We start from the raw sequence: 23,690 nt of genomic DNA, 5'->3' as shown, positions 1-23,690 counted from the left end.
TCTCTTCTCTAATCCACTCTTGATGTATTTGTTTCTTAAACCATTTTTTTCCATGCATAACACATGTGCGCCAAGTTCTTGAGTTTTTTCTCAGTCCTGATGCATTAACCTACAGTATATCGCCTTTTCCTTCATGTTTTCCTTCTTATATTTACTTTTTTCGATCGTCCGAACTCCTCAACAGTTTCCTTCTTTTCCCGTTCCCGCAGGTCCCATACGATGCATACATGATTGTCAATATACATGCTTCATTTAAGTGTTCCACCTCATCATATATGATCAGCAACAGCGAGTCCGCTGTCGATGACATCAATCCGGCGGATGCAAATCTGACGGAAGCGGCGCAGCCTCTGCGACGTCATATAACAACCCACTTGCGTAGTCCAGTGCATGTCAATATCTACAATGTCTATCAGATCTTCTGACATACTCTTGATCATCGTGAGTTGCGCAGAGGACAGTTCATTCTAATGTGAAGAGGATGACTGAACTTTCGCAACCGCATTCATGGCTTACTCAGGTTGACATCATCTTCCCTCCAGCAGCTGGTGGGTCTTCGAAGAGCACTGCTCGGAGAGGCGTTTAAGACTTATTCACTCTCCCCCCAGCTGCGTTCGTCACTGGTTGCTCCTGTGACCTCCTGATCAACATACTCCTTGTTAGTCATCACTGCATCAGCTCCAAGGACGTATCCCACTGAGCATACATTTCCATTAAATTCGTATCCAGACCCTTTTGGGATACCTTCCTGGACTTATCCATGGGTTCTGGCTAATTTACAGGAAAATTCAAGCTGAGGAGCGATATGGTCGGGGGGGCTACTTGTGTAAGTGTATTTTCTTTTTTGGTTTCGTCCGACAAGCATTTTACTTTGTACGTGTGTTAGACGTTGGGAATGGAGAATATGCTCCCGCATACCAACAAGTTCCTGCTCAGCAGCCAACTCATTACGGCGCCACTAATGTATAATAGTTCGGTCGTTGTTTCTCGTTCCGTATCTCGTTCCCGAGCTTTTATGACAATTCAGTTGGTATATTACAAGTTCCAGTGTAGTTGTAAAGGGTGGAGCGATGCCCAAACATACAAAAAAATAGTTGACTTCCAGAAACGGCAAAAGTAACGCGATAGGGAAGGGATAAGGTCGCGGAAAAAAGTGTCAAAAGAGCTTCGAGGTTTAGGGTCTCCAACTTGACCCCTGGTAGTGTTGATGTGTATAACGAGACTGAGGCGTGTAATTCTGCGAAAATGTGAGTGAGCGCGAGGGTTGGTCACACTGATGCATAAAATGGCGGCTGACGTTTGTATGACGGTAACCATCTCCTTCACTATGCCGATTAGCACTGAAGACAGCGTGATCGCGCGCAGTATGGTTTCCTCGATCGCGGTAGCCTCTAGATCGGCCATGGTCATCATAAGGTGTGAATCTTAGTTGCCTGGGCAAATTTTGAGAACGAGTTGCGTCTCTAAGCTGTGATGGCGATTGTCTAGACTGAGTAGGCGATCGGTGTTGGGTAGGTGTGTAACTGGTGTCACGCTTTTCGTTGATTTCAGAAGGTCGAGAAATCTGCCCATCCTAAAAGAACCGCGCTTGTCAGGACAGTAAATTGTGGCCTTGTGTGCCACTGACACTCGGGGAATCGTCTTCCATCAGGAGGGGAGGTGTAGTTTGAGGGGTAGTACTCTGCGGCGTAACGGGCTATGGAACGTGAGACCAGTTAATCGGTGCACATAGGAGATTTGTCCATAAACTCACAGGAGGAGGGCCATCGGAGTTGCTTGAAGGTGATTCGGGGGGTGAGGTTTCTTGCTTCTCGTGAGGAGCAAGTCGGCTCCGATTGTTTCCTCTTTTGTGGACAGGGGGCGTACTACGAGCCTCATCGACGATGATCCTTGGGAAATACTACTTACTACCCTATTACTTTTGTCGTTTCTGAACAAATGACTCACCTGCGCCCTAGGAACATTTTCTGGTCTGCAGGGCAGTCGATTGGGTAAAGTTCCTACAAGCAACCTGGAGACAACTCACGAAACGTATCAATCACTTTTGAGGCGTCCTGGGAAGGTTTGTGGTAGGAATTCACAAAGTTAGAGAATAAGACGGCTGATATAGGATGGCTTCACCTTGGGCGTTTCGAATTGGACAAAGGCAATTCCTGAAGGGAGGAAATGAGCATAGGCGATTGGGCGCGTGAAAACCACCATTTACCCTTCTCCCTATGTAGATCCATTCCAATCGGGTGATGATACGCGAGGTACTAGTCATAGGAGTTAGGATTTTGTCAATGGCGTTTGGGTTGACTTGCCGTTCGAAGATCATGCGTGGAGATGTCAGAAGGAAGGCCTAAGTGAACTTTCAGCGTTTGCATGTGCACAGAGGCCGGGTTTGGGCCATACCGCCGAAGAAAACGTTCGTAGTCATGATGGGACGGGCAGCGCCTTGAGTCTGTAGTTAGAGTTGGAGACGACCTCGGTACCGAGAAGGCGCGGATTTAAGGGATCTTCACCCGTCGGGATCACGTGCCCATTTTATGGGGAACTTTCTTCTCACCATCGAGACAACTCCATCATGTCCTAGTGAGCATTTGTTAATGGGACTGCGACTATTGCGCGGGGCTTATGGGTTATTGTTTCTCGGCTTTTTTCGCTGCAACATGTATGCTTTAGCCGACTCCTTGGGATGACGTTAAAAAATGAGCACATTGCCCTGGGTGTGCTGCTCACTGCGGCTGGCATTGGTGTCGGAGCGTCACGAAAGGAAACCAAGAAGCCCACCGCTGCTCCAGAAAAAGCGTCAAGTATCGTCGACTCGGTGAAGACCACATTCGGCTCGGAGTATGTCCACTCTATTCTCCATTCTATTACCAGTCTCTCTGACTTTCGGCATTCTGGAATAGGGATGAAGAGAAGTTGTAAGTCCTATTTGTGCATCATCTAATGGTTCTCTCACTATATGGTGCACCTAGCATCCGTAATTGGATCGCCCAGGCGGAAAAAGAAGATGCTAAACACTAAAACATCTTTCGACAGTAATGAGATGCCCTTTTTGCTTTACGTAGAGAATGTCTCCAAGCAGAAGTAATATTGCATGATCCCTTACTTTCATTTCCCTCGCTGCCTCTGCCCTTGAGCAATATGCTGCGAAGCCTTGATTCTCCCCTCGTCACACTTGCGACCATCAACTGTCTGGGGTCACGACTGAGTCTCGTGTGTTTTGTTAGCGAGCCGCCACCCTTGTGTGTATCTATGAGGGTTATTCGTCGCGTCAAACGGCTATGGCGTGAGAGGCTTCCTTGGCAATCGTTTCATGCTCTCCACCTCATTGACCACCTGGTCTCTCTGGTCGCCTAGGACAAACATCCTCTAATCTCCCACTTTGATTATTGATCGCATTCCGTAGGCAGTGCGGCTATCACTTTTGGTGGATGTTTTGAAATTGAGTAAACAAATGGGCGAATGAATTCTTGAACTACTGGGACATCGATCATTGTAAACCTGAGGTTAGGACGAAAATAAGGGAGGCGGGTTTGAGTATACAAAATTTAGTACTTATGAGGGACGCGAGAAAGCGATCCCACCCTTAAATTTTGAAGAGCTGAAAGGGTGCTTATCAGCCGCAATGCTAACTACCCAATTAAGTTTTTTTGAGCGCAGTACCCCGTGAGGCTTGATAGCTCAGTTGGTAGAGCGCCTGCTTAACATCCGGGTTGTACGCAGAAGGCCGCAGGTTCGAGCCCTGCTCAGGTCATCTTTTGGAATTGGCTACCTAGAAAGGTCGTATGTTGATCTTTTAGAACCTGACATCCGACTTGTCAATGGACTACATGATCTGGATGATTTTTTACATTATTTCCATATATTTATTCCGACCCTGGTTGCGTGAACTAGTCACGTGTCCACACACCTCATCATCAGTGAACCGTTTTGTAGGTTTTCTTCTCATCATTAATCTTGTTGCAAAATGGCCAGTTCTTTGTCCCCGGAATGCACACCGTTAAAGAAAGAATATGATTCATGTTTCAACTCGTGGTTTGAAGGCTACTTGGAGCCGCCCTCCCATGGTGTCGGGAAATCTCTTACGGATGCCGAGCGCGAGAAGTGGAGTCGAGAGAAGGCAGAGGAATACGACCGAAAGTGTGGCTCGATCTGGAGAAGCTACAAAAAATGCGTACAAGTGGGCTGTATCCTCACCTATCTTTATGATATGTGCTAACTAGGGCGCTATGCATTAGGAAGCAGTATCGGGGAAAGGTCTGGATAAATTACTAGAGGATGCAAGGGAAGAGAACCCTCTCAAGGATCCACCTCCCCCTTCCGGCGAGGAGAGAAGTTCATGAATCGCAATGCACCTGGACAGAAAGTTGCCATGTAATTGACCAGCAGATTCCGACCGGGAGAGGCCCACCACCGCCTTTCGGGAGGACATAGTTATATATGTACCCAAATAATTAATTAGGTTGTCCCATTGACACATTCCCTACAAATCGGCACTCTGCGCCTTTGCTTTCTTACCCCAATTCATCATCTGTTTTACCCTGCCCGTGAGTTGCCTTTCTGATCCACCGAATCCCGTCGTTTGGCCGTTGCCTTCATGATATTTTTCTTTCCGCGCACTTCCTCTCGCCATGTGGGTTTCATCCCAAGTGAAAGAACCTGAGCCTTTCTTCTAGCGGCTTCAGTGTTGGACTTCGCCACGAGTCGGACACCGTCGACTGCAGGAAGAGGTGAACCGATGGATCACCAGTGAATGGCGGTCGGAGAACTGGCAAGGTGGGAGATTACACCGAACAGCCCTGGTCTGCGTTGGTAGGATATAATTCGTTGTACGCTCGTCATATGCCAACTAGCACAGATACGGAGTTTAAAATGACAACATCCATCCAATAGTCGTGTTCATGTCAAGTGCAAGAACCCAAGACGAGCACAGAACAAGAAGCAATAGATAAGTGCGAAATGGAAAGCTTAGGTGGTCATTGAAGGAGTGAACTTCATATTCAACTCGTCAAAGTCCTTTCCGACGGGTATATCGCTGCAATCGTCATGGACTATGCACTTTGCGATAGCCTTTCCACGCGCCTCTCCCTCATAGTAAGCGCCATGCATATACCTGCATGGCACCATCAACGGTTCCAGCAACGGAAGAACGATCCAACGACTTACCCATAGTAATCTCCAGACGTAGCTTCTCCGGCAAAGTGTACAGTAGCAGCCAGCGACCCACGAAGATTATTCATGTGTTCAACGTAAAAGCTAATGAAGCCTCCCTCAGAAGGCAGAAAGCAAGAGTGTCTTGTGGAAGGGCTCACCTTGCAGGCCAATTCGAGTATGAACCACGGAATAATGGGTCTGAAAACCATCTGTTGAAGAAGATTGATGTAGGCTCAGGAATGTACACCACTGGATACATGGAACGCAAGACCCCCATGATTTCGCATTTGACTTCATTGTCGGTCATAGTCTCGATTCGCTCGCTTTCATCGCCCTAGTGTTACGACAAAAACATCAGAACAACGCCCTCACATGTAACGCACTAGACTTACCGTCACAGTAACAAAGTATCTATTCAAGAACAAGATTTTAACGGTGCAAGTACAAGAAAACTTGATATTCCAGACCTACATATGACTTCCTGGCAAAAAACGCTCATGATCAAGAGATTGCCATACAGGATAATATCCACGACGATGTGGATCAGCATACAGTCCCATCTGGATGAGAATTCCACGTTAGGCCACGCATGATTCCAAAAAAATAGGCAAACCTCCGAATTGTCCCACCACTTGCGGTCAAATGCTAGAAATATCTTTGTATACGTCGCCATTCGCATGGATAACACAGCTTCACGTTTCCAATAAGGAAGCGGAGGGTGGAAAACGACGTCGTTGTACTGCAAGACCCCGACAGAGAATGTGACGAGAACGTGGTCGGCAGTGAGCTTGTGTCCATCCCTCGTGAAAACAGAAACTCCAGAATCTGTGTAGTCAATAGTTTTCACAATGGTATTCAGTAGTATTTGGGGCGGCTGAAGGAAAAGCTCTGCTTCCTTCACAATGAACTTTCTGAAACCTAATCTGGCCGTCTGGCTGGTAATTCTGTCTAAACACACTGGAACAACATACCCTCTTGATCTATACACATGAGATCTGAGTCACCAAACCCATAAACTGGATCAAACGTGCCGTTATAGTTGAGACTCGTAGCAATCCACGATGATTCCTGTGAGAAAACAAAGCGGTCAGCACCCACTGGTGAGACATGGACACTGGGCTTACATCTGGACGTTGGCCGTATTCCCAATCATACGTGAAGTACTCGGATGCTTTGTCGTACTGACTTTGAGCAACGTTCTGGCTCGAAAGCCTTAAGCCGGACCGAGCAGTCAGGTCAACCTTCCCCCTGGCGATTCGCTCGCCTGAAACATAGATGAAATGAAGTAGTACCCTCAGAAAGTGGGTCCGTTACCAGCGGAACTGACTAGAACAGCTTTTTGCTTGACAGCGCGAGCGAAACTTTTAGGGAATTCCTTGGTATTTCGTCCATGCTGGTCGTAGAACGCCACGTCTGTCCAGTTATTATATACCATCCTGAGCCCATGTTTCTGAGCTAGTTCATATATAGGATTCGTGCGCCCCCTATCTAATAATACCAACAACAATGAGATGCATATGGCACTTGTTCCACTACGAGCCTCATACCCGAATGAACTCCTTCTATCCAATTGGGCCCGACTTCAACAGTGTACCCTCCTACTTGCACATTTCGAAGCCGACCGCCAAGTGAGTCTTGAGCATCAACGATGAGGAAGTCGGATATGCTTCCTCTGTGCAGTTCACGGGCAGCAATAATACCCGTTATGCCACCACCCAGAATGATAACACTATAATGTCGCTGGGCGGCAGCAGCAGTAAGAATAAGTGGAAGATGGATCGCAACCATGAGAATCAGGGGATGAGACCAGTGAGGTGGAGGCGTTCGACCAACCCATATGATTCAGGGGCTACAACTCTGCTCACTATTTATCCGGGAGAAGACATGCAATCAGCAACAATCAGCGACCAACGTCGTGTGATATTACCAGTACAGACTCCAATTACATTAGTCGCGGTCCGACAAGGGAGGCAATCGCCTAATGCAGCATCATGCGGGTAAACAGATTCCCTGAACCGGGGTCGGCGCGCGGAGGGTCGGAGTAACTAGTGGCGATGGGGTAAGCCCTCACGGAAGAGTGCCTTTCGGGGGGTTCAGGCAATCCACCCGCGTTCACTAGCTGGACATCGTGAATGGCACTCGAGAAAATGACGACTAAAAATATTGCAAATTAAAGCGACGGCATATGTCAGATCACGTGCCAGCCCATGTCCCGACCCCACGATCTTTAGATCCCTGTCGTCCGCGTAGATCGCGAATCATACCAAAGTGTCCGAACATCCCACCGTTACCGGTACTCTAGTTTCTCCAGCATTCGATAGGAGTTTTCTACGCACGGACACATTATATCGAAGGACAGCTTGAAGCGAACGGTTCTAGTAGGAACAAAACTAATCCAACATCTCAACGATTACGAGTAAACATATGTAACAGGCCAAAAGCAAATAATCCGGTTCAGTCAGTGGAGTCCGCATCAGAATCGAGTAGGCTGGAACGCGCAAGGGTAAGTGGAGAGCACGACAAGGAAATCATGTACACACTTGTATTGCTTCATCAGTGAGCATTCACCTCCATTCTCCAGGTCAATGTTATACGAGTAGAAATACCCTTCGGAGGAAACCACCATGACATGAGGCATGTTCCTAATTGGGAAGAAAAGTATTATTGCCAGAAACTGACTCACTCGAGCCTATGACGTACGGGCTAATTGCCACCAAACATCGTATCCCTGAGGTTGGCAGTTTGAGATACGCAAAGTCTCGGGATGGTTCCCACATCTCCGTCAGAGAATTCGGCAGGTAGCCGCCGACGCCACCAGCTAGTCCGCGAGCCATGCCCAAGGATTTTCGCCTTAATGATAATCTAAAGTGACTTTAGCAAGGGAATGGCGGAGTCATTGAAGTGATGTATACCCCATGTTGCTCTCTTTCTTCTTCTCTATATACGCCTCATAGCCCCCTTCTATCCCATTTTGGCTTCTATTGTCCTGGCTATCCACGGAACCTCCAGGACTCGATGGGCCACCGGCCTTCTTGTCATTCATCTTCTGGCCGGCCAATCGGAAAATATGAACAGTATCAGTTCCGGAACTAACGGCTAGCAAGCTCGAGACGGCATTGAACGATATTGAATGTATCTTCGCCTCTCGTGTCCCCCGCCTAAATTGGTAAAGCTTCTCGGCGCTTGGTATAGCGAAAACACGGATGACAGTTCCTTTATCCGATGAAGTAGCTAGGAGAGTCCCGGTAGAATTGATGGCAAGGTGGGATATGGGCGATTTGTGAGCTTGGATGACATTGACAACGGTGAGGGTCCGTGTGTCAAATAGGAGAACATCCCCTGAGAGCGAGCCTGATCCTGCCTGTGTCGAGCGTGTCTGCGGGTGAGTGGAGAGTGGAGATGTCGGAGAGGGAACAGGAGATGGGTAGGCAAGGTAAGAGGGGTCAGAAGAAGGAGAGAGGGCACAAATTGCTACGATAACTCGGAGTCATTTCAATCTATGTTGAGTGCAAGGCTGTTGCTTACCGTCTGGGTTCTTGGTCGTGTCGATAACGTGTAGCAGGCGCATGTTACTTATGTCGTAGATGTAAATTTCTGTCTCGAGAACAACGACGAGCGTTTTCCGATTAAGCTTGACGGCGAGAATGGAAGACGGAAATAATAATTCACAAATCATGGATTGACGCTGTATGAATTGGCTTAGTGGCCCCTGTATCCATCGAGCAATGGATGGAACACACTTTGGTATTGACTATTTGGAGCTTGCGTGGACTGGATTGGGGCTGATCCGCAGCGCCAACCAACGCGATAAGAGATGTACAAAACAACATCTCCACGATGCCTTTGGCCCCGTCATCTATCAGTGGACGGATGAGCGCCTTGAACAGTACAAATCTCCCGTAGGCTCATGTCTCACTCTTGGTGTAAACTCGTCCAAATGGATCGCAATTAGTGATAGTGTACCCCTTTCGCGTCCCTATCGAGATGCAGCTGCATGAAAGAAAGGTGAACGGCGTCATGCCATACGCGTACCATATGATGCTCACGAAAAGTCCTGGTTGAAGTTAGCAAAGAGCATCTGACTGCCTGCCATCGTTGGTGTTGAAATGCGGAAGCGACTTTCTGGTTGTAGTAAGTTCGGCTCAGGTGCAGGCGCAGACTGAATGGCCCGGCTTTAACCGGGCTTCCGCCCCAAACTCACCCCACTCTTTCCCAACAATAATCCGGCTGTCTCTTGCTTGCTGCCATTCTTAAGCACTATGGATGATTTTTCTTTAATGGATCAGCTTCGGGCCTGTTTTCCTTGCTTCCATGGCGCTGCTCACGAAAGCGACAATGAAGAAGACCAACGTGCACCAGAACTAGATGGTTTATTGTTCAACTCTGAAAATGAGCAAACTGGTGCAGAAGCAGACGCAATGTCCTTGCACTCCAATGTCGGAAGACATGGACAGTCTAATCGGAGACGGGTTCGACAAAAGGGCTCTTCCAAACCAAAGACCATCCGGCTCTTCGGCTATAATCTTTTTGGACGAAGATCAACCAATCCTCCTTCTCCCTCTCAGTCAGAAGACGAGGCTCCCGCATTTGAAGGCCACCAAAGAATCCGGACCATCTCTGGCGCTTCATTGGACCCAGACGCGACCCCTTTACCGGATTCTGCGATCGACAGCATATCTCGTGGCGTGAATGTATGGACCTCGTCACTAACAGATGAGCAAATAGCTCAGGAGGAAGAGGAGCAGCGAGAGAGGGAGGAAAGGCGCGCTAGAAGAGCTGCCCGTCGTCTGCGGAAGCAACAGCTTGCTGAATCTGCGGATGTTCAAAATGAGGGTGCAGTGTTCGAAGGGTTTCCTGGTGGGGATGGGACTCTTGCGCGTGACTCGTTTCGTCCATCGTTGCAAGAATTGGAGTTTGACACCCACGAGTTTGGCCCATATGTCGAGGCACACGGGACAAACGCTCTCCCCGAGCAAGAGGAGCCCGACGAGGAAGTGGACGTTGGCGGGGAGTATAATCGCAGGTCAAGGTCGAGCACCAAATACGGATCTGGGGACGGAAGTAGCTCGTGGTCACGGTCGCACGCTTCTTCTGCTCTTACAGATGGATCCCTCTTTGTGCCTCTCGCCTCAAGCTCAAGGCGGCCAGCCAATCTTAATCTTATCCAACAACGGCAGGCCCCTCATAACGTTCCACTCCCTCCTTCCTCTGTGGGCTCTTCAGACGGACGTCGCACGCGGAAATCCAAATCAGCTAACCACGCTCGTTCGCCATCCTCCGCATCGACTTCTCAGCCATCATCTATCCCTTCTCCCATTGAACCCTACCCATACAACCCCCAGATCAGGGGCGATGATTACGGGGAAGGTGTGACGGTTAGTACGCAAGATCACAGTTTCCCCAGTGCCGGTTTCACGATACCGAAAACCGGGAGACAAGGCTTGCAGGCCAGTCAGGGTGTCGCCTTGGCCTGGAATGGTGATTTATAACGGGGCCTTCACGTTGAAATGGTTTCACGAGTCATTCGGGTTTCATGATATTAGTATTACCAACTCCTCTTGATGTTACACTACTCGTACAGAGAACACCTGATGAGACTTATATAATAGGCAGTCTATACGCGTTTGAACGCTTCGACAAATTTCATGGCGGCATTACCAGTCTGTTCGTCGATGAATTGCCCGATCTCGTCGGCTCCTCGAGTGTTTTCGATTGCTCTGGCGACACTCCATGCAAGGAAGTCGGACTGTGAGCCCTCCCACCTCCGCTTTTCAGGGTCTCTTTGTCCAATACGCGGTACTTCATCTGGCAGTTCTTGAATCTTGTTAACGATCGATGTGACGGTATCTGGCACTGTGAGAAGCACCCGTTCATCTCAGCTGGATAAGCTATAGAGAACCGGCCAATGAAATAAACAGACTGACAATCTTTCAACGAGTCCGTGGACGAAAGGAACTCAAGTTGTTTCAGGTTCCTTTCGGCAAGACTCTTCTTTTGCGCGGACACTTTCACAGCGTCAGCTAGTAAGACTTCAAGTCGACGCGTCTTCAGACGCGTCAGCATTTGACCTCGTCTGACGCGATTTGAAAGGCTCACTGCATCCAACTTTTGCTTTTTCTGGCTGAGCTCGCGCTGGAGACGCGTCTCTTCGTCCCCTGGTATTGTGAGATCTAATCCTTGATGATGCGGAGTAACCATTGGAATGGGAGGGATCTCGAAGATGTTCCGCCATGCCCAAGCTTCAAATAGATCGAATGCCAAGTCCGTGTGCGAGTCAAGAAGCGTCTGTAAAGCTGCTATCCCAGTTTCCAGTTCTTTATTTAGTGCGTCGAGTTTTGAACTGTCTTGCTTGTCAATCCAATGCCGGAGGAACAACTCAACGGCTTCCACAGTCATTCTTACGTTGCTATGAGCGATATTGGTAAGGTCATCAAGAAACATTTGGGGTGGGAACCCAAGGATTTCAGCGAGGAGGAGTTCGGCCGTATGTGTATCCCATATCGTCGCCTCGGCGGACGTGTTCATCGATTTTGTTGCGGGTTGTTTGGGGGGGGGCTCGAAGACCCAAATCGTGCAAGGCAAACTCCGGATTCTAGAATATTTCATAATTAGCGCCGTGCGCAAACACCTCCATGACACGTCGTCATGTCGATTAGGCTCTCACATCGATTGATCTTCAAGCGATCGTTGCCACTTACATGTTACATCCTCTTTGTTCTTTTGCTTACGTTCTACATTTATGAGAAGCCAAGACCCTTAGGGAAATTCCAGCACATTGGCTGGCAAGCGTTCGACACTATCACTCCGGGGGTTCCAGCTCCGTCTGAACCGCACGATCCATCCCGACCAACAAACACTAGTTCAGTGGACTGGTGGGACGTAGTGAATGATGACTCCAATGTGCCTCCGACTAGCTTACCTCTTGATATTTGGAATCCTCTGCTTCCACATCACACAGGCTGTCCGTGCTATGTCTCTATGTACCCATGTGTCAAAGTGGCCTGATATGTGCTTTACCATTTAGTGACGGAAATTGCTGTCAAGCCTTGCTTGTTACATCCTTCCCTCGTCCCGTATTGCCATCCACGGTGTGCAGCTCCTCCCCCTCCCATCATATCCATCCCTGTCATTGACCACAATACTGCTAAAGAACGACATTGGAAGATGATGCCCTTAAAGGGAAATGGGTTCGAGTTGAACGCGACCTGAACTCTCGAACGGGTCGTTGGTATTTGCACCTTTGGTACAGACGGTCAAGACGCTTGGACGTCCCACTCATTACTTCCCTTCTCATCTTGGCTGACGACGAGATTGAGTTGATACCTGAACCCAAGTCTGCCTGGCACAAAGTTCCGGGCTCCTTGGTTGACGGGGTGCATCCTTCTCAAATGGACATCTACCTCTGGTACAAGCTGCGACCACCGCTTCAGGATGCTTCAGACGATGAAGAGATACAGGAAGCGATCACAGAACTGGACAGTAAGTCCACTGCCACTACTTTCGTATCGTGTCGCAAATACGAACTCGGACAGTCCTGTATGGGGATGGTCCTCCTATGTTTGGCTTCGAAAAGCTGAGCAGGCAAATTTTCGTTGGCCACGGGCCTAGAACCTCATCTGTCTCAGTTGTTTTCCGGAGAGGTGTGAAGCGTAAGTAATGTTACCGCATACATGTCTAGACAGACTCCATTCCTTTGTCCCAGGTACCCCAAGGGGAAAACCACCCCATTTTAACCGGGATGGGACGTATAAAATTATGCAAATCGCTGATTTACACTACTCGGTGTCAGAAGGAGTGTGTCGCGATACAAACATGAGCCCACCATGCAAGAAGGGTGATGTCACAACAGATACGCTTCTCTCCAGAGCTCTAGATATAGAAAAACCTGATCTGGTCGTCTTCACCGGTGACCAGTTGAATGGGCAGGGCACTTCATGGGACTCCAAGTCTGTTCTTGCAAAGTTTGCGAAAACCGTGATCGATAAGGGTATAAACTGGGCCGCTGTATTTGGGAATCATGATGACCAGACGGACTTGAATAGAATTGAGGAGATGAAGATATTGGAGGCCCTCCCGTTCAGTTTGTCGAAGGCTGGACCAAGGGAAGTAGATGGGGTAGGGAATTACGTTCTGAAAGTCAGAAGCCCAGATCCGTACGTTCTTGTCAATTGATGATGATGACTGGCTTAACAGCTTACACAGGTCGAAGACACATTTGTTGACGTTATACTTTATTGATTCTGGTGCATACGCTAGCAGAGGCTGGTCGTTTTGGAAACCTCCGGAGTATGATTGGATTAAGCCAGTATGTGTCGAGGAGCACGTTCGAGATCCCGTCTTGACGCCACCTTACTTCTAGAGCCAGAGAGAATGGTTCCTTGGGGAGTCTCATCGTATAGATCCCATTGAACGACCCTTCACTCCAGACGGTGGGAAAGACCTTGGACATATTTGGAACGTCGCATTGGAGTCTCGGCAAAATCAATCATCGAAGACGCTCGCGAAACCCAACGCGATGGTTTTCTTCCACATACCTTTGTGAGTCCTCCGCCCCCCCCATACAAATTGGACTTACTGATAAGTACATAGGCCCGAAGCGTATTACCCCGCGGATGAGGACACAAAGAAACCGTCAAGATTCAATGTGGGCGAGGAACTTGATGGACCAGGCTCCCCAAAACACAACAGTGGTTTCTTCGAAGCCGGCATACTGCGCGTGACAGAGTCGGAGGCTGGTGGACGCGAAATCAAGGTCATAGGGAATGGGCATTGCCACATCACCGACCGGTGTAGGAGAATAAGTGGAGTATGGATGTGCTTTGGTGGTGGCGGTTCGTATTCGGGATATGGCAGGATAGGGTAAGTGCTTTCGTTGCTAGGCTCCTTACTGTTCAAGGACAGCTTGCGCCTGCTAGGTTTGACCGAAGGTTCCGGATTTATAACGTGAGCGACTTTGGTGAAACCATCCAGACATACAAGTGGACCGAAAGTGGACATGTAATTGACCAGCAGATTCTGACTGGGAGAGGCGCTCCACCGCCTTTCGGGAGGACATGATTATATGCATGTAATTATATATGTACCCTAATAATTAGATTGTCCCAGACACATTCCCTACAAATCGGCGCTCTGCGCCTTTGCTTGTTTACCCCAATTCATCATCTGTTTTACCCTGCCCGTAAGTTGCCTTTCTACCGAATCCCGTCGTTTGGCCGCTGCCTTCATGATGTTTTTCTTTCCGCTCACTTTCCCTCGCCATGTAGGTTTCATCCCAAGTGAAAGAACCTGAGCTTTCCTTCTAGCGGCTTCAACCTGGTCAATGTTGAACTTGGCCACGAGCCACTCTCGATGAGCCCTGCGTTCTTTCCGAGTCATTTCCTCAGGCATATGAGGGAAATAAAATGGTTCGTGCAAACCGACGACTACTCGTTTATAGGTCTTGTGGGATTTCATTCGCCCTTTTGGCCGGCGAAATTGTCGTTCGATCGGAGCGTAATATATGTCGGTACGAATGAAGGTGACTTTGAGTCCATACATGGCGAAAAGATAACCTCTAACGTCGGTCTTGGTGAGGCTTAATGGTACGCGGAAGGTGGCTTCGTAAGGGTTATATGCTTTGCCTGGAGGGGTATAATTGGGGACCAAACGGAAGATGATATTGGGAAGATAGATTTTTCGTCCAACGCCATAACCCCTGATCACGCGCTGCCGAGCTTCTCGTTCTTTCACCCAATCGGAAACCTTTGGTGGCTCCGCAAGATGAAGAAACTTCCCTCGAGCTTTATGCATTTCGTAGGCATACTGCTTATCTGCAGTGACACCAGTGTTCATCGATGCATCTGGTACACCCAGAGCCTCTCGACGACGCCGGACTGCTAATGGTGTCGAGTCCAAACGAGCAAGCTCACGCTGAGATAGTTTATTCGAGGTAATCTTGAGTGTCCCTTTCCGATTCTGACGGGCCAAAACTTGGGCTGTAGTGCTTATACATGCGACTCGTATTGCGGAAGATGGAGCCAACAACTTGGTTGACTGTCGAACGAGAGCTTGGAACATAATTTTTTGGGACACCTGAGGGGAAGTGCCGAGCGTGGGAAACTAACTGTCCTTCTGTGCTCCGATGGTCGCGTGATCCGACTTGGGCTCCCGGGACAACGGGCTACGATCGCCGTCGCGATTGTCTGTTTACAAGTTTTTCTTTCTATTTTTGCACGAGTGCCGTAACCGATCGTGTGTGAACCGGGCGTTATGTAATCTCTCATTTCAGTTATTTTACGTCAAAGACCGAGTTGATAAGCGTATAGCCATGGATCAGACAGGCAACTACTAGTGTGGCGCAAGTGCGGGTGCCACAACTCACGTTGACCAACCCCAACGCATCATCATCATTATATTACCATCTTTGATGGTGTTGAGCCCTTTCGCTACAACTCATTTCATGGCGCGTCGCCCTGAGCCTATAATTAACTCCGTTTTCTCGTCGATCGCCCGGTCGTGAACCAGGAACAACTTCACGGCATTCTGAGAACCAGTGACCACGTTCCCTCTTCACTCTTAAAAACCCCGAACTCCGCCAAGACTCACAAGTTCTCTGTTCTCGCTCAAACTTGTTCAAAGTTCATTGCCAAGGTCGCTCGCCATCGCTGTGATGAATCCTTTGTCTCTTCGCTGCCCCGCTTTCTGGGCAACTCTATACAGCCTCTTCTCAATCAATGCTTGGGCCGTAAGACTTTCACACCATTTCTCATTGTTGGGTGTTGACAGCTCACGTTAAACCTCCTCCCTACGCAACAACACCCCACTCGGGCTACCCTTTCGATTTTTCGACATTGGTTTTAGGCTACAATTCCTGTTCAAGTTGGCGCCAATAACCAGCTTGCCTTCAGCCCGAATAACTTCACCGCTGCGAAAGGAGACGTTGTAATCTTTCAATTCGCACCTTCCATACCTCATGTGAGCCAGCCTCTTCTCTTGCCAACGATAAAAGCAAACACGTTTTTATGTCATGCAGTCCGTTGTGCAAAGCACTTTCGATAATCCCTGTACCCGCAGCGGCTTCGATTCCGGAATGTACGTACATCGTTGGTGGAAGCGCGGACATTGCAATTTTGCCCGATGCTGACTCTTTATGGTTCTCTGGTTTGCTTCGTTCAGACACACGGGACCTTTCACTTATAATTACACGGTCGACGACACGGATCCTTACTGGTTGTTCTGTATTGTTGACGGGTAAGCCGACGACGGTCTTTTCTCCACAACGGCCTCTTAATATTGACATCCTTGATTTTTTAAAATCTCAGTCATTGTAAAGCAGGGATGGTAGCAGCTATCAATCCTCCCACTAGCGGAAACCAGACGTTTGCAGCCTTTGTGGTACGTCCAAACCCCGCTCGGAGTTTCCATGTGTCGCGGCTATTTGACCACAAAATGTGCAGGCTAAAGCTGAAGGTACTACTCTGCCGAGTACGTCCCAGGGTTCGACTTCGAATCCGTCCACCCGAACTGGTAGCAGCGCCACATCGACTGGTGGTGCCGTATCGACTGGTACGCCAGGTACAAGTCATTCCTCCAGTCCCAGTACCACGAGTCGAGGAGGTAGCGCCTCGAGAACGGTTCCAATGGCGGGTATCGCTAATATCGGAGCTGGCGCTTTGGTCGCTAGTGTGTTGATGATCGTTGGTGCTGTTGTTGTGCTGTGAGACTTAATGGGTCCGTCGCGCCTGTCATTCAAAGTGCGCTCTCTGGTCAATTTCTTTATTCTGGTCCAGAACTGCTTTTTTTTCTTGTTCCTTATCACGAAGTTGTTTCCCCTTTTTTTTTTTTTTTTTTTTCCTTCCTACCCCCACCCTATTTTTTTTGTTTACAGCTTTGGAAAGGTTCACCGTAGTTCTGCTGTACCTGTTCTTCGTTGTCGCCGCGCAAGTCCCAAAATTTTCTGTTGTTTTGTTAGCCTGATGTCGATTGTCGGGACAAACAAATGTGAATCTATACATACCCGTTTACATGTTTCGAGGTCGATGGCCAATATGCTTCCCCCTCCTAGCTTGGACGCGTTTGTCGAGGTAAAGCAGGTTTTAATCCACCAAACACTTCGATTTGTGCATTGACGGGTAACAGGAGACATAGACATCTCGACTCAGCGGCTTCCATCATGCATTGCGCACACCCTGCGTTGCACGAGCTTGGTCGAGTACAATGAATCAAAATCTGAATCAGGACTATGCCCTTGAAAGACCACTAGGTATCCGACTCCTAGACGAAATAGTTACGTTCAGTCTGGCGGTTGTGGACGACCATGCATTGAGCCAGAGCTTCCAGCGCTGTTTCTGTATAGAGACACAGATACAATACTCAGATCTGTGTCATCATTGATTGTACTGTTCTTCGGCGATCCACCTTGCAGGCTGAAAGCGCCAGGGGTTATTGGCCTCTCAGTGTCTCGCATCAACACCTCTGAGCCTGGTAAATCTGTGAATGTGATAACTATGCAAGGCATGCACCAGGAGCGCCTGCATGTAGCACTTCAGAAGACACCAACCGGTAACTCCTTTAGTTGGCTGGCCGATAAAGGAATGCGCCTACGGGCCTCTCACCAGTCGGATATACAAAAACTCTGATCGGCAATAGTACAATGCATTACCCCACGGCGGGGTTGCTTGCTTGGTGTACATCCGCCAAGCAAACTTTCTAGTAGGAGAATTGATTTTTGCGCAACCTGTCGATCCGTCGGGAAACCGTTCGCTGTTGCGCGGGGTATATATGTATATGCTCTCTGGGCACTGGGCGGCGTGTCGCCGGCTTGGGAGGAAGAAGTTCTTATCAAGATCTGGACTCACACTACCATCCCCGAAGGAGACATCCACGAGTATGGAGATAATCCGTTTACTTTATTCTTATGGAGCTCAAAACCTGTACACTTGAATTGACCTCCTCGTGGAATGCTTACTGGCTGAACTGTTTATGAAAGGAGGAGAGACCTTGGGGGTCTGGAGAGCCACTTTCCCTTGTCTTCCTTCCTGATGGACGGGGAAATGATAGTCATCGGATCAAAAAAGGACAGGAAAGAAAGAAAATGGCTGCCGTTTAATGTCACCCTCAACTTTCTCCGTTGATCTGCACCAAAAAAATTTTTCGCATCCCACTCAACGAGGAAGCCTACCAGACAGATTTTCTTACACTCTGCCATCTTGGAACGTGGGAGGTAAGTGGGGACCACGAAGAGGTCGATTTAGCTCAAGATTTTCCTTTTGCATTTCATTACGGGTTCTGGCATGGCAACGAGGTGAGATTGCTTCATCCTCACCCTCCAGATTGAACACATAGTTGCTTCCAAGATGAACATTTAAGTATGCTGATCCTCACGAGCGAGAATACTTGACAATCTCCTAACTGTTTGAGCTCATTCCTAGGCCACTAAACCCCAGCGAACATACCCCCCTTCCCCCCTTCCCTCCTGAACATGTACTCTGTAGGGCGATGAAAGCGGGCGAATTCTAGCGGGGGTAATGGTGTCCCGGAGACTTTGTGTCTGAAAATTACCGTTCCTCAGCCAATGGAACCATTGTCCTCGAGGTAGTGCTCAGATTCGCTTCAATAGCGAGAAGGTTCGGTCCTATATGGAGGGTGGCATGTAACAACCTGTGGGGAAGCGTAAGTTAGACCGGAAAAGGCACGTCCCTTGAATTCTTTCAGGTACGTCGTTGTGATATCCTTCATTGCTCGCACTTTGTCCACCGGTATCGCAACTCGCAAATCGGTATGTATGTCCATAGGGGTGAGATGTCACTAAATGCTTCTAAGGCGATTTAGTGATGTGCCCTGGTCGGGGTTCCCACCAGCATGATCTACCCGGCGTACCGCAAGCTAGCGGCAGGGCGATTGGGGACGGGCCACTGCATTCATTGCACCGTGGCCCCGCCAATGTCTCTTGTCATTTTTGGAACGTAACAAAACGCTGTGGGTCCAAGCTAGTCTCGTTGCTACGGGCCCCGATGGGTGGCTCGCAAACGCAAAAAGTGAGGATATTCCATCAGGAATGACCTGAGCAGGGCTCGAACCTGCGACCTTCTGCGCATAACAACAAGTGTTAAGCAGGCGCTCTACCAACTGAGCTATCAAGCCGTATCGGCGGCAAGGTCTCACAAACTTGACTGGTAATTGTGTAATAAATTACAGAATTCGTGCGCTACCCTGTGGCGAACGGCACTCGACCATGGGACGGTGTCATTCAATCCAGGTGGACACATTTTTCTCTTTATGTCTCAAGATATTCATTTGGCGTAATGGTGTAGGGCCGAAGGGTGTTTGCAAGGTATATGACGACGATGAGTTAGGTACGTATCTGTTACACTGGGTAAATTGCTCATCCGACATTCGAGTAGGTTGTATGATAGTCGATGTTTATATTTCGCCACTCCTTTGACCAGACAGAGTAGATCTCATTCGATACATACAATGATATACGCCAGAATTAGAATTTTCTACCTATTCATTTAACTACCTCACTCCAAGCTGCGCCAACGTAGCAACAGCATCTTCTTCGAGCGTGTCCTCAAGTTTTGCACGGCTGGGTGTCCAACCATCAAAAAGGCCTCTATTACTTACGCTTTGCGAATTTACCGTAATCGCCTTGGGCAATTCCTTTGCGGCAATGCTGATCGCCTTATCGTTATCTACCACCCCTTTTCCGTACAGGATAGTTGCAAGGCGTTTCGCAACGTCGCCCCAGGCATGAGACCGCACAGAGCCAAAATAGAAGCGTTCGTAGGGATCGGAAGAGGTGGGTTTTCCCCTAGCACGCTCGCTGAGGGCCTTCTCAAATATCAGAATGTAAAGGTCCGCGAGGTCGAAAACATGAACGTTGTTCCAGACATTGGTACCTATAATGAAATGTTTGAGTGGGTGACGAGATGGATAGAGTGAAGGCAAAATGCAGACCTTCGCCACCATAAACAGTCTGATGACGCTCCACAGACGCTCGAATCAGCGCAGGGATCTGCTGAGAGATGCGGTTACCCGGATTGTCGAAGGCGACGCCATAAATCGTAGACGGAGCAATGATGTAACCGATGAAGTAATCCTCCTTCCCTGCATTGAAGATGCTGGTTGGGCAAGTGAGATCGGTTTAAGCAGGTGGGGATGCATATTGGAGCAACCCACGCTAGATCAACGTTACGATGGGGTTGGTTGGGACCTATTGCTTTAATATCCTCAGGTTTGCTGTCCTATATCCGTGCTCAGCGTTTCGTGATACTGGCCAGAAAGGCTGGATGGGTTGGCCTACATCCCAAATTTTCTTTGCAGTTTCTTGAAAGCCGCCAGTGGGCAAATCCGCCAAAACGCCAGTGCCACTGTGATGGTAACATACTACTTTGGTAGGCGTCGCTTGGTGTCCAGTCAGCTAGCTTACCTCGTATGAATCAGGATCGGAAGCTCCTTAACGCTGTTCTTGAGTGCTTCTAGGATGGAATTAACTAGCTCGAGATCGTCGGCGTCTGCAGTATTGATAACAACATCCGCGTCCGCCGCTTCCTTCGCAACGACGTTTCTGTCCCATTCGGCGTTCCCAGTGCCTTGAACGACCTCAAAGCCAGCAGCCTTAACGGCTTCCGCGGCTTCCGCAGAACGAACGAAGGCCTTGTAGATGCTCGTAGGATGTTTCTTTTTAAGGGAAACACCAATGGCACCTAGTAGATGTTCCATCGAGCTGCAGGTAAGCTCTTTAATTCGAATGCTGGTATGTACCCACCACCAATGTAACCAGTTACTCCAAGGATGAGGACGACCAGACCCTCAGAACTTTTGGCCATAGGTGTGATATTCGACAGGCGGGCTCTCACACCAGCCCCATCGAATTTGACTTGGAATTAAGCATGGATAACGGGGTCCCCGGGGAATGCCGTTGTCTTTTGGGACCCACACGTTTTCTGCAAGACACAAAATGAGCATCCGAGGTCAGCATAATCAGCATACATGCACTTGTTGGGCATATCCGAAAACTGATATGCATGCATTATTTAGGCTCTGAGGCCCCAAAGGAAGAAGGTGAGGCTGATTGTTTCATTCAGTATCTGTTTTTCTCGACGCCGCTGCTGGTGCCATCAACCTTAATCTCTCGCGTTTATGTCTAGCTAGCTAGCATTGTGACCGATATGACCCGCTGCATCAGGTATTAGGTCCAGGCAATTCTCCAAATGATCGTTTTTTTGCAGCTTTACAGCGTGCCTTGGCGTCGTTCACCAGCTCTTGTTTACTCAGTCACTTTATTTTCTCCCATAGACCGGCACCGTGATGATGGCGGGCGCTCCCAAAGTGATCGCGTATACCGTTCTTCACGACGTGATTATGATGATGACCGTTATAGACGTGATCCCAGAGATGACCGTTATGGTGGCAAATATGATGACTCTCGGCGCTCTGGGGGTTCTCGCCACGAGGATGATAGACGTCGCCGAGACGATGATTACCGTGGCTCGCGCGATGATCGTCGCGATGACCGCCGTGATGACCGTCGCGATGACCGTCGTGATGATAATAGAGATCGTCGTGGTGAGGACAGACGTGGAAGAGACCGTGGACGGGCTGGAAGCAGCCTCCGGGATGACGTCCCTACTCCTGAACGTCGCTCTCCTACTCCTCCAAGTGCTGTCCCATTGTCAAAACGTCCCCGAAAAGCTTCAGGTTGGGACTTACATGCCCCTGGTTATGAGCAGTATAACGCGATTCAGGCAAAAGCCACAGGTAACGGTCCGCGCTTCACCATTGCTATATCTTTCAAATTCATTCATTATATTAGGTCTGTTCAACCTTCCTGGAGCGAACAGAACACAGCCGATTCCAGGCACGATGCCACCACCAGCTGACGCACCTGTCCCCTCAGCGCCGATATACTTCCCGCAGGCGGCAGCATTTGGTGGAGGCAACCCTAATCTTGCCAGACAATCTCGCAGGCTCTACGTTGGAGGCATCACCTTCTCAGCAAATGAGGAGAACATTGGTTCTTTCTTCAACGCAAAGATGGTTGAGACAGGCCTCGGAACGGGTGGCCCAGGTGACTCTGTGGTTGCCGTTCAAGTTAACCATGAAAAAAGCTATGCTTTCGTCGAGGTGCGTTTTATTGCTTTGGTTGAGGCCCTTAGCAAGACCTGAGTTCAGGAATATTAGTTCCGTTCAGCCGAAGATGCCACTGCTGCTATGGCCTTCGATGGCATCGTTTTTCAGGGGGTAACGCTGAAGATTCGCCGGCCCAAGGACTATGCAGGGCCTGACCCTGTCGCGCCATCCAGTTTCCATGTTCCTGGCGTCGTCTCCACGAACGTTCCCGACTCTGCCAACAAGATCTTCGTTGGTGGTTTGCCTACTTATCTCAATGAAGAACAGGTTATGGAGCTGTTGAAGAGTTTTGGTGAACTAAAAGCCTTTAACCTCGTCAAGGATAGCAGTACCGGCACTTCGAAGGTAGCGAGGGTCTTGGATGTGATGTTGATGCTTGCTAAATAACTTACGTCCCCAGGGTTTCGCCTTCTTCGAATACGTTGATCCATCCGTCACTGACATTGCAACCCAAGGTCTCAATGGAATGGAATTGGGAGATCGCTTTTTGGTTGTACAACGTGCTTCCGTGGGTGCCAAGCCCGTTGTAGGCATCCCCGGTATGCCGACAGCCGAAGAGTACCAGACGGCTCTCACAGGTCGTCGTACCGTAATCCCGCGCGCACTGGATCCGTCAGAAACGAATTCCCGCATTTTGCTCATGCTGAACATGGTCACAACTGAGGATTTGGTCAACGATGACGAATACCAGGACATTCTTGGAGATATCCGAGAGGAATGCGAAAGTTATGGATCCGTCGAAGACATTCGTATCCCTCGCCCCGTCAAGCGGGAAAAGAAATGGTCTGCAGATGCAGCGGCCTTGATCGCTTCCCAGCGTCAAGCTGACGAGGATGCAGGCGTTGGTCGGGTGTATGTCAAATTCGCCGATACAGCTTCGGCGGGTAAGGCTCTTGCTGCGTTAGCCGGGCGATCTTTTGCTGGGCGATCTATTGTTGCTACTCTTCTTGCCGATGATGCGGATACAAGCCCGCCTCTGGCTGTCATCTTTGCTCCTCCAGGTGCTTCCCTCGATGCAATCGCACCGCCACCACCTCCTGATGACGCCTTCGCTCCGCCCCTTCCTCCAGGTGCCCCCTATGCGCTGCTTACCGGGCATGAACCTCCGCCACCGCCGCCTCCTACTGATGCTCCTCCAATTCCCCCAGATGCGTACATGTATTGATAATTTCTTTTTGCGACTTCGTTTCACTTCAATGATTAAACAGCCTCGGTCTTACGGCGTATTTTAGGGATTCCTGGCATTGCATATGGCCCTAGGTGGTCCAGTATGGGACTACATGTAAATAGCAAAGCGAGATTACTCATTTCGCCCTCGTTTTCGGGGTCTCCCATCATCCCCTTTTGCTGCCACTCTTTCCGGTACAGAGGTTGAAGAATCCTTCAACTTGTCTGCTAAGATGGCAGTGACGGCCGACTCCCAAAGTGCGTTG

General features: G+C 49.2%; 14 protein-coding genes and 2 non-coding genes across 16 annotated transcripts; 9 read left to right on the top strand and 7 right to left on the bottom strand.

Annotated features, from left to right (window-relative positions):
• The first annotated feature begins 314 nt into the window (after positions 1–314).
• EI90DRAFT_2022795 (uncharacterized protein) lies at positions 315–1,002 on the top strand. The gene is made up of 4 exons (XM_039052448.1): positions 315–548; positions 609–658; positions 730–826; positions 887–1,002. The coding sequence occupies exons 1-4, from the start codon at positions 482–484 to the stop codon at positions 967–969; spliced, it is 297 nt and encodes a 98-aa protein (XP_038912547.1). The 5' UTR covers positions 315–481; the 3' UTR covers positions 970–1,002.
• EI90DRAFT_3156854 (uncharacterized protein) lies at positions 990–2,449 on the bottom strand. The gene is made up of 10 exons (XM_039066076.1): positions 2,395–2,449; positions 2,304–2,341; positions 2,207–2,255; positions 2,122–2,153; positions 2,027–2,054; positions 1,948–1,972; positions 1,754–1,889; positions 1,628–1,696; positions 1,298–1,573; positions 990–1,237 (listed from the first exon to the last, which is right to left on the bottom strand). Exons 1-10 carry the CDS (start codon positions 2,417–2,419, stop codon positions 1,175–1,177), a joined length of 741 nt encoding a protein of 246 aa, XP_038912546.1. The 5' UTR covers positions 2,420–2,449; the 3' UTR covers positions 990–1,174.
• Positions 2,450–2,501: 52 nt separating this feature from the next.
• Positions 2,502–3,023, top strand: EI90DRAFT_2022739 (uncharacterized protein). Its single transcript, XM_039052447.1, has 3 exons — positions 2,502–2,574; positions 2,665–2,832; positions 2,895–3,023. Exons 1-3 carry the CDS (start codon positions 2,567–2,569, stop codon positions 2,911–2,913), a joined length of 195 nt encoding a protein of 64 aa, XP_038912545.1. The 5' UTR covers positions 2,502–2,566; the 3' UTR covers positions 2,914–3,023.
• Positions 3,024–3,661: 638 nt separating this feature from the next.
• On the top strand, positions 3,662–3,745 carry EI90DRAFT_t196. The gene has a single exon. It is a non-coding gene; the product is annotated as a tRNA-Val (tRNA).
• A 213-nt stretch (positions 3,746–3,958) lies between these two features.
• On the top strand, positions 3,959–4,334 carry EI90DRAFT_2931212 (mitochondrial distribution/morphology family 35/apoptosis; the record flags this gene model as incomplete). Its single annotated transcript, XM_039055047.1, has 2 exons — positions 3,959–4,171; positions 4,230–4,334. 2 exons carry the CDS (start codon positions 3,959–3,961, stop codon positions 4,332–4,334), a joined length of 318 nt encoding a protein of 105 aa, XP_038912544.1.
• A 625-nt stretch (positions 4,335–4,959) lies between these two features.
• EI90DRAFT_3018907 (amine oxidase) lies at positions 4,960–6,933 on the bottom strand (the record flags this gene model as incomplete). The annotated part of the gene is made up of 10 exons (XM_039057273.1): positions 4,960–5,104; positions 5,158–5,247; positions 5,304–5,479; positions 5,538–5,556; positions 5,617–5,705; positions 5,759–6,093; positions 6,117–6,213; positions 6,270–6,409; positions 6,460–6,633; positions 6,693–6,933. The coding sequence occupies 10 exons, from the start codon at positions 6,931–6,933 to the stop codon at positions 4,960–4,962; spliced, it is 1,506 nt and encodes a 501-aa protein (XP_038912543.1).
• A 492-nt stretch (positions 6,934–7,425) lies between these two features.
• Positions 7,426–9,298, bottom strand: EI90DRAFT_3291627 (WD40 repeat-like protein). The gene is made up of 8 exons (XM_039067289.1): positions 9,192–9,298; positions 9,062–9,135; positions 8,886–9,001; positions 8,671–8,830; positions 8,058–8,616; positions 7,846–8,007; positions 7,686–7,787; positions 7,426–7,633 (listed from the first exon to the last, which is right to left on the bottom strand). Exons 1-8 carry the CDS (start codon positions 9,236–9,238, stop codon positions 7,600–7,602), a joined length of 1,254 nt encoding a protein of 417 aa, XP_038912542.1. The 5' UTR covers positions 9,239–9,298; the 3' UTR covers positions 7,426–7,599.
• Positions 9,299–9,414: 116 nt separating this feature from the next.
• On the top strand, positions 9,415–10,934 carry EI90DRAFT_3071886 (uncharacterized protein). The gene has a single exon (XM_039061345.1). The coding sequence runs from the start codon at positions 9,423–9,425 to the stop codon at positions 10,632–10,634; it is 1,212 nt and encodes a 403-aa protein (XP_038912541.1). The 5' UTR covers positions 9,415–9,422; the 3' UTR covers positions 10,635–10,934.
• On the bottom strand, positions 10,760–11,670 carry EI90DRAFT_3128360 (Mis12 protein-domain-containing protein; the record flags this gene model as incomplete). Its single annotated transcript, XM_039064086.1, has 3 exons — positions 10,760–10,998; positions 11,070–11,190; positions 11,242–11,670. 3 exons carry the CDS (start codon positions 11,668–11,670, stop codon positions 10,760–10,762), a joined length of 789 nt encoding a protein of 262 aa, XP_038912540.1.
• A 120-nt stretch (positions 11,671–11,790) lies between these two features.
• On the top strand, positions 11,791–14,202 carry EI90DRAFT_2931070 (Metallo-dependent phosphatase-like protein; the record flags this gene model as incomplete). The annotated part of the gene is made up of 9 exons (XM_039055040.1): positions 11,791–12,106; positions 12,170–12,233; positions 12,296–12,624; positions 12,678–12,794; positions 12,848–13,298; positions 13,348–13,456; positions 13,532–13,683; positions 13,735–14,004; positions 14,061–14,202. The coding sequence occupies 9 exons, from the start codon at positions 11,791–11,793 to the stop codon at positions 14,200–14,202; spliced, it is 1,950 nt and encodes a 649-aa protein (XP_038912539.1).
• Positions 14,129–15,230, bottom strand: EI90DRAFT_3071876 (uncharacterized protein). The gene is made up of 2 exons (XM_039061344.1): positions 15,126–15,230; positions 14,129–15,073 (listed from the first exon to the last, which is right to left on the bottom strand). The coding sequence occupies exons 1-2, from the start codon at positions 15,134–15,136 to the stop codon at positions 14,260–14,262; spliced, it is 825 nt and encodes a 274-aa protein (XP_038912538.1). The 5' UTR covers positions 15,137–15,230; the 3' UTR covers positions 14,129–14,259.
• A 920-nt stretch (positions 15,231–16,150) lies between these two features.
• On the top strand, positions 16,151–16,844 carry EI90DRAFT_3128357 (uncharacterized protein; the record flags this gene model as incomplete). Its single annotated transcript, XM_039064085.1, has 4 exons — positions 16,151–16,215; positions 16,300–16,374; positions 16,446–16,518; positions 16,581–16,844. 4 exons carry the CDS (start codon positions 16,151–16,153, stop codon positions 16,842–16,844), a joined length of 477 nt encoding a protein of 158 aa, XP_038912537.1.
• On the top strand, positions 16,669–17,344 carry EI90DRAFT_2022338 (uncharacterized protein). Its single transcript, XM_039052446.1, has 2 exons — positions 16,669–17,207; positions 17,263–17,344. Exons 1-2 carry the CDS (start codon positions 16,851–16,853, stop codon positions 17,269–17,271), a joined length of 366 nt encoding a protein of 121 aa, XP_038912536.1. The 5' UTR covers positions 16,669–16,850; the 3' UTR covers positions 17,272–17,344.
• Positions 17,345–19,181: 1,837 nt separating this feature from the next.
• EI90DRAFT_t195 lies at positions 19,182–19,266 on the bottom strand. Its single transcript has one exon. It is a non-coding gene; the product is annotated as a tRNA-Val (tRNA).
• Positions 19,267–19,570: 304 nt separating this feature from the next.
• Positions 19,571–21,037, bottom strand: EI90DRAFT_2976248 (NAD(P)-binding protein). The gene is made up of 6 exons (XM_039055876.1): positions 20,894–21,037; positions 20,555–20,831; positions 20,429–20,495; positions 20,305–20,369; positions 20,083–20,246; positions 19,571–20,024 (listed from the first exon to the last, which is right to left on the bottom strand). The coding sequence occupies exons 1-6, from the start codon at positions 20,952–20,954 to the stop codon at positions 19,642–19,644; spliced, it is 1,017 nt and encodes a 338-aa protein (XP_038912535.1). The 5' UTR covers positions 20,955–21,037; the 3' UTR covers positions 19,571–19,641.
• Positions 21,038–21,338: 301 nt separating this feature from the next.
• Positions 21,339–23,422, top strand: EI90DRAFT_2931159 (uncharacterized protein; the record flags this gene model as incomplete). Its single annotated transcript, XM_039055046.1, has 4 exons — positions 21,339–21,885; positions 21,941–22,251; positions 22,309–22,602; positions 22,658–23,422. 4 exons carry the CDS (start codon positions 21,339–21,341, stop codon positions 23,420–23,422), a joined length of 1,917 nt encoding a protein of 638 aa, XP_038912534.1.
• Positions 23,423–23,690: the final 268 nt, after the last annotated feature.

This window comes from Cantharellus anzutake (genome assembly GCF_015039405.1).
Source record: "Cantharellus anzutake strain C23 chromosome Unknown EI90scaffold_49, whole genome shotgun sequence".
Taxonomy (NCBI): domain Eukaryota; kingdom Fungi; phylum Basidiomycota; class Agaricomycetes; order Cantharellales; family Hydnaceae; genus Cantharellus; species Cantharellus anzutake.
This window is presented reverse-complemented; position numbering and strand designations above follow the sequence as displayed.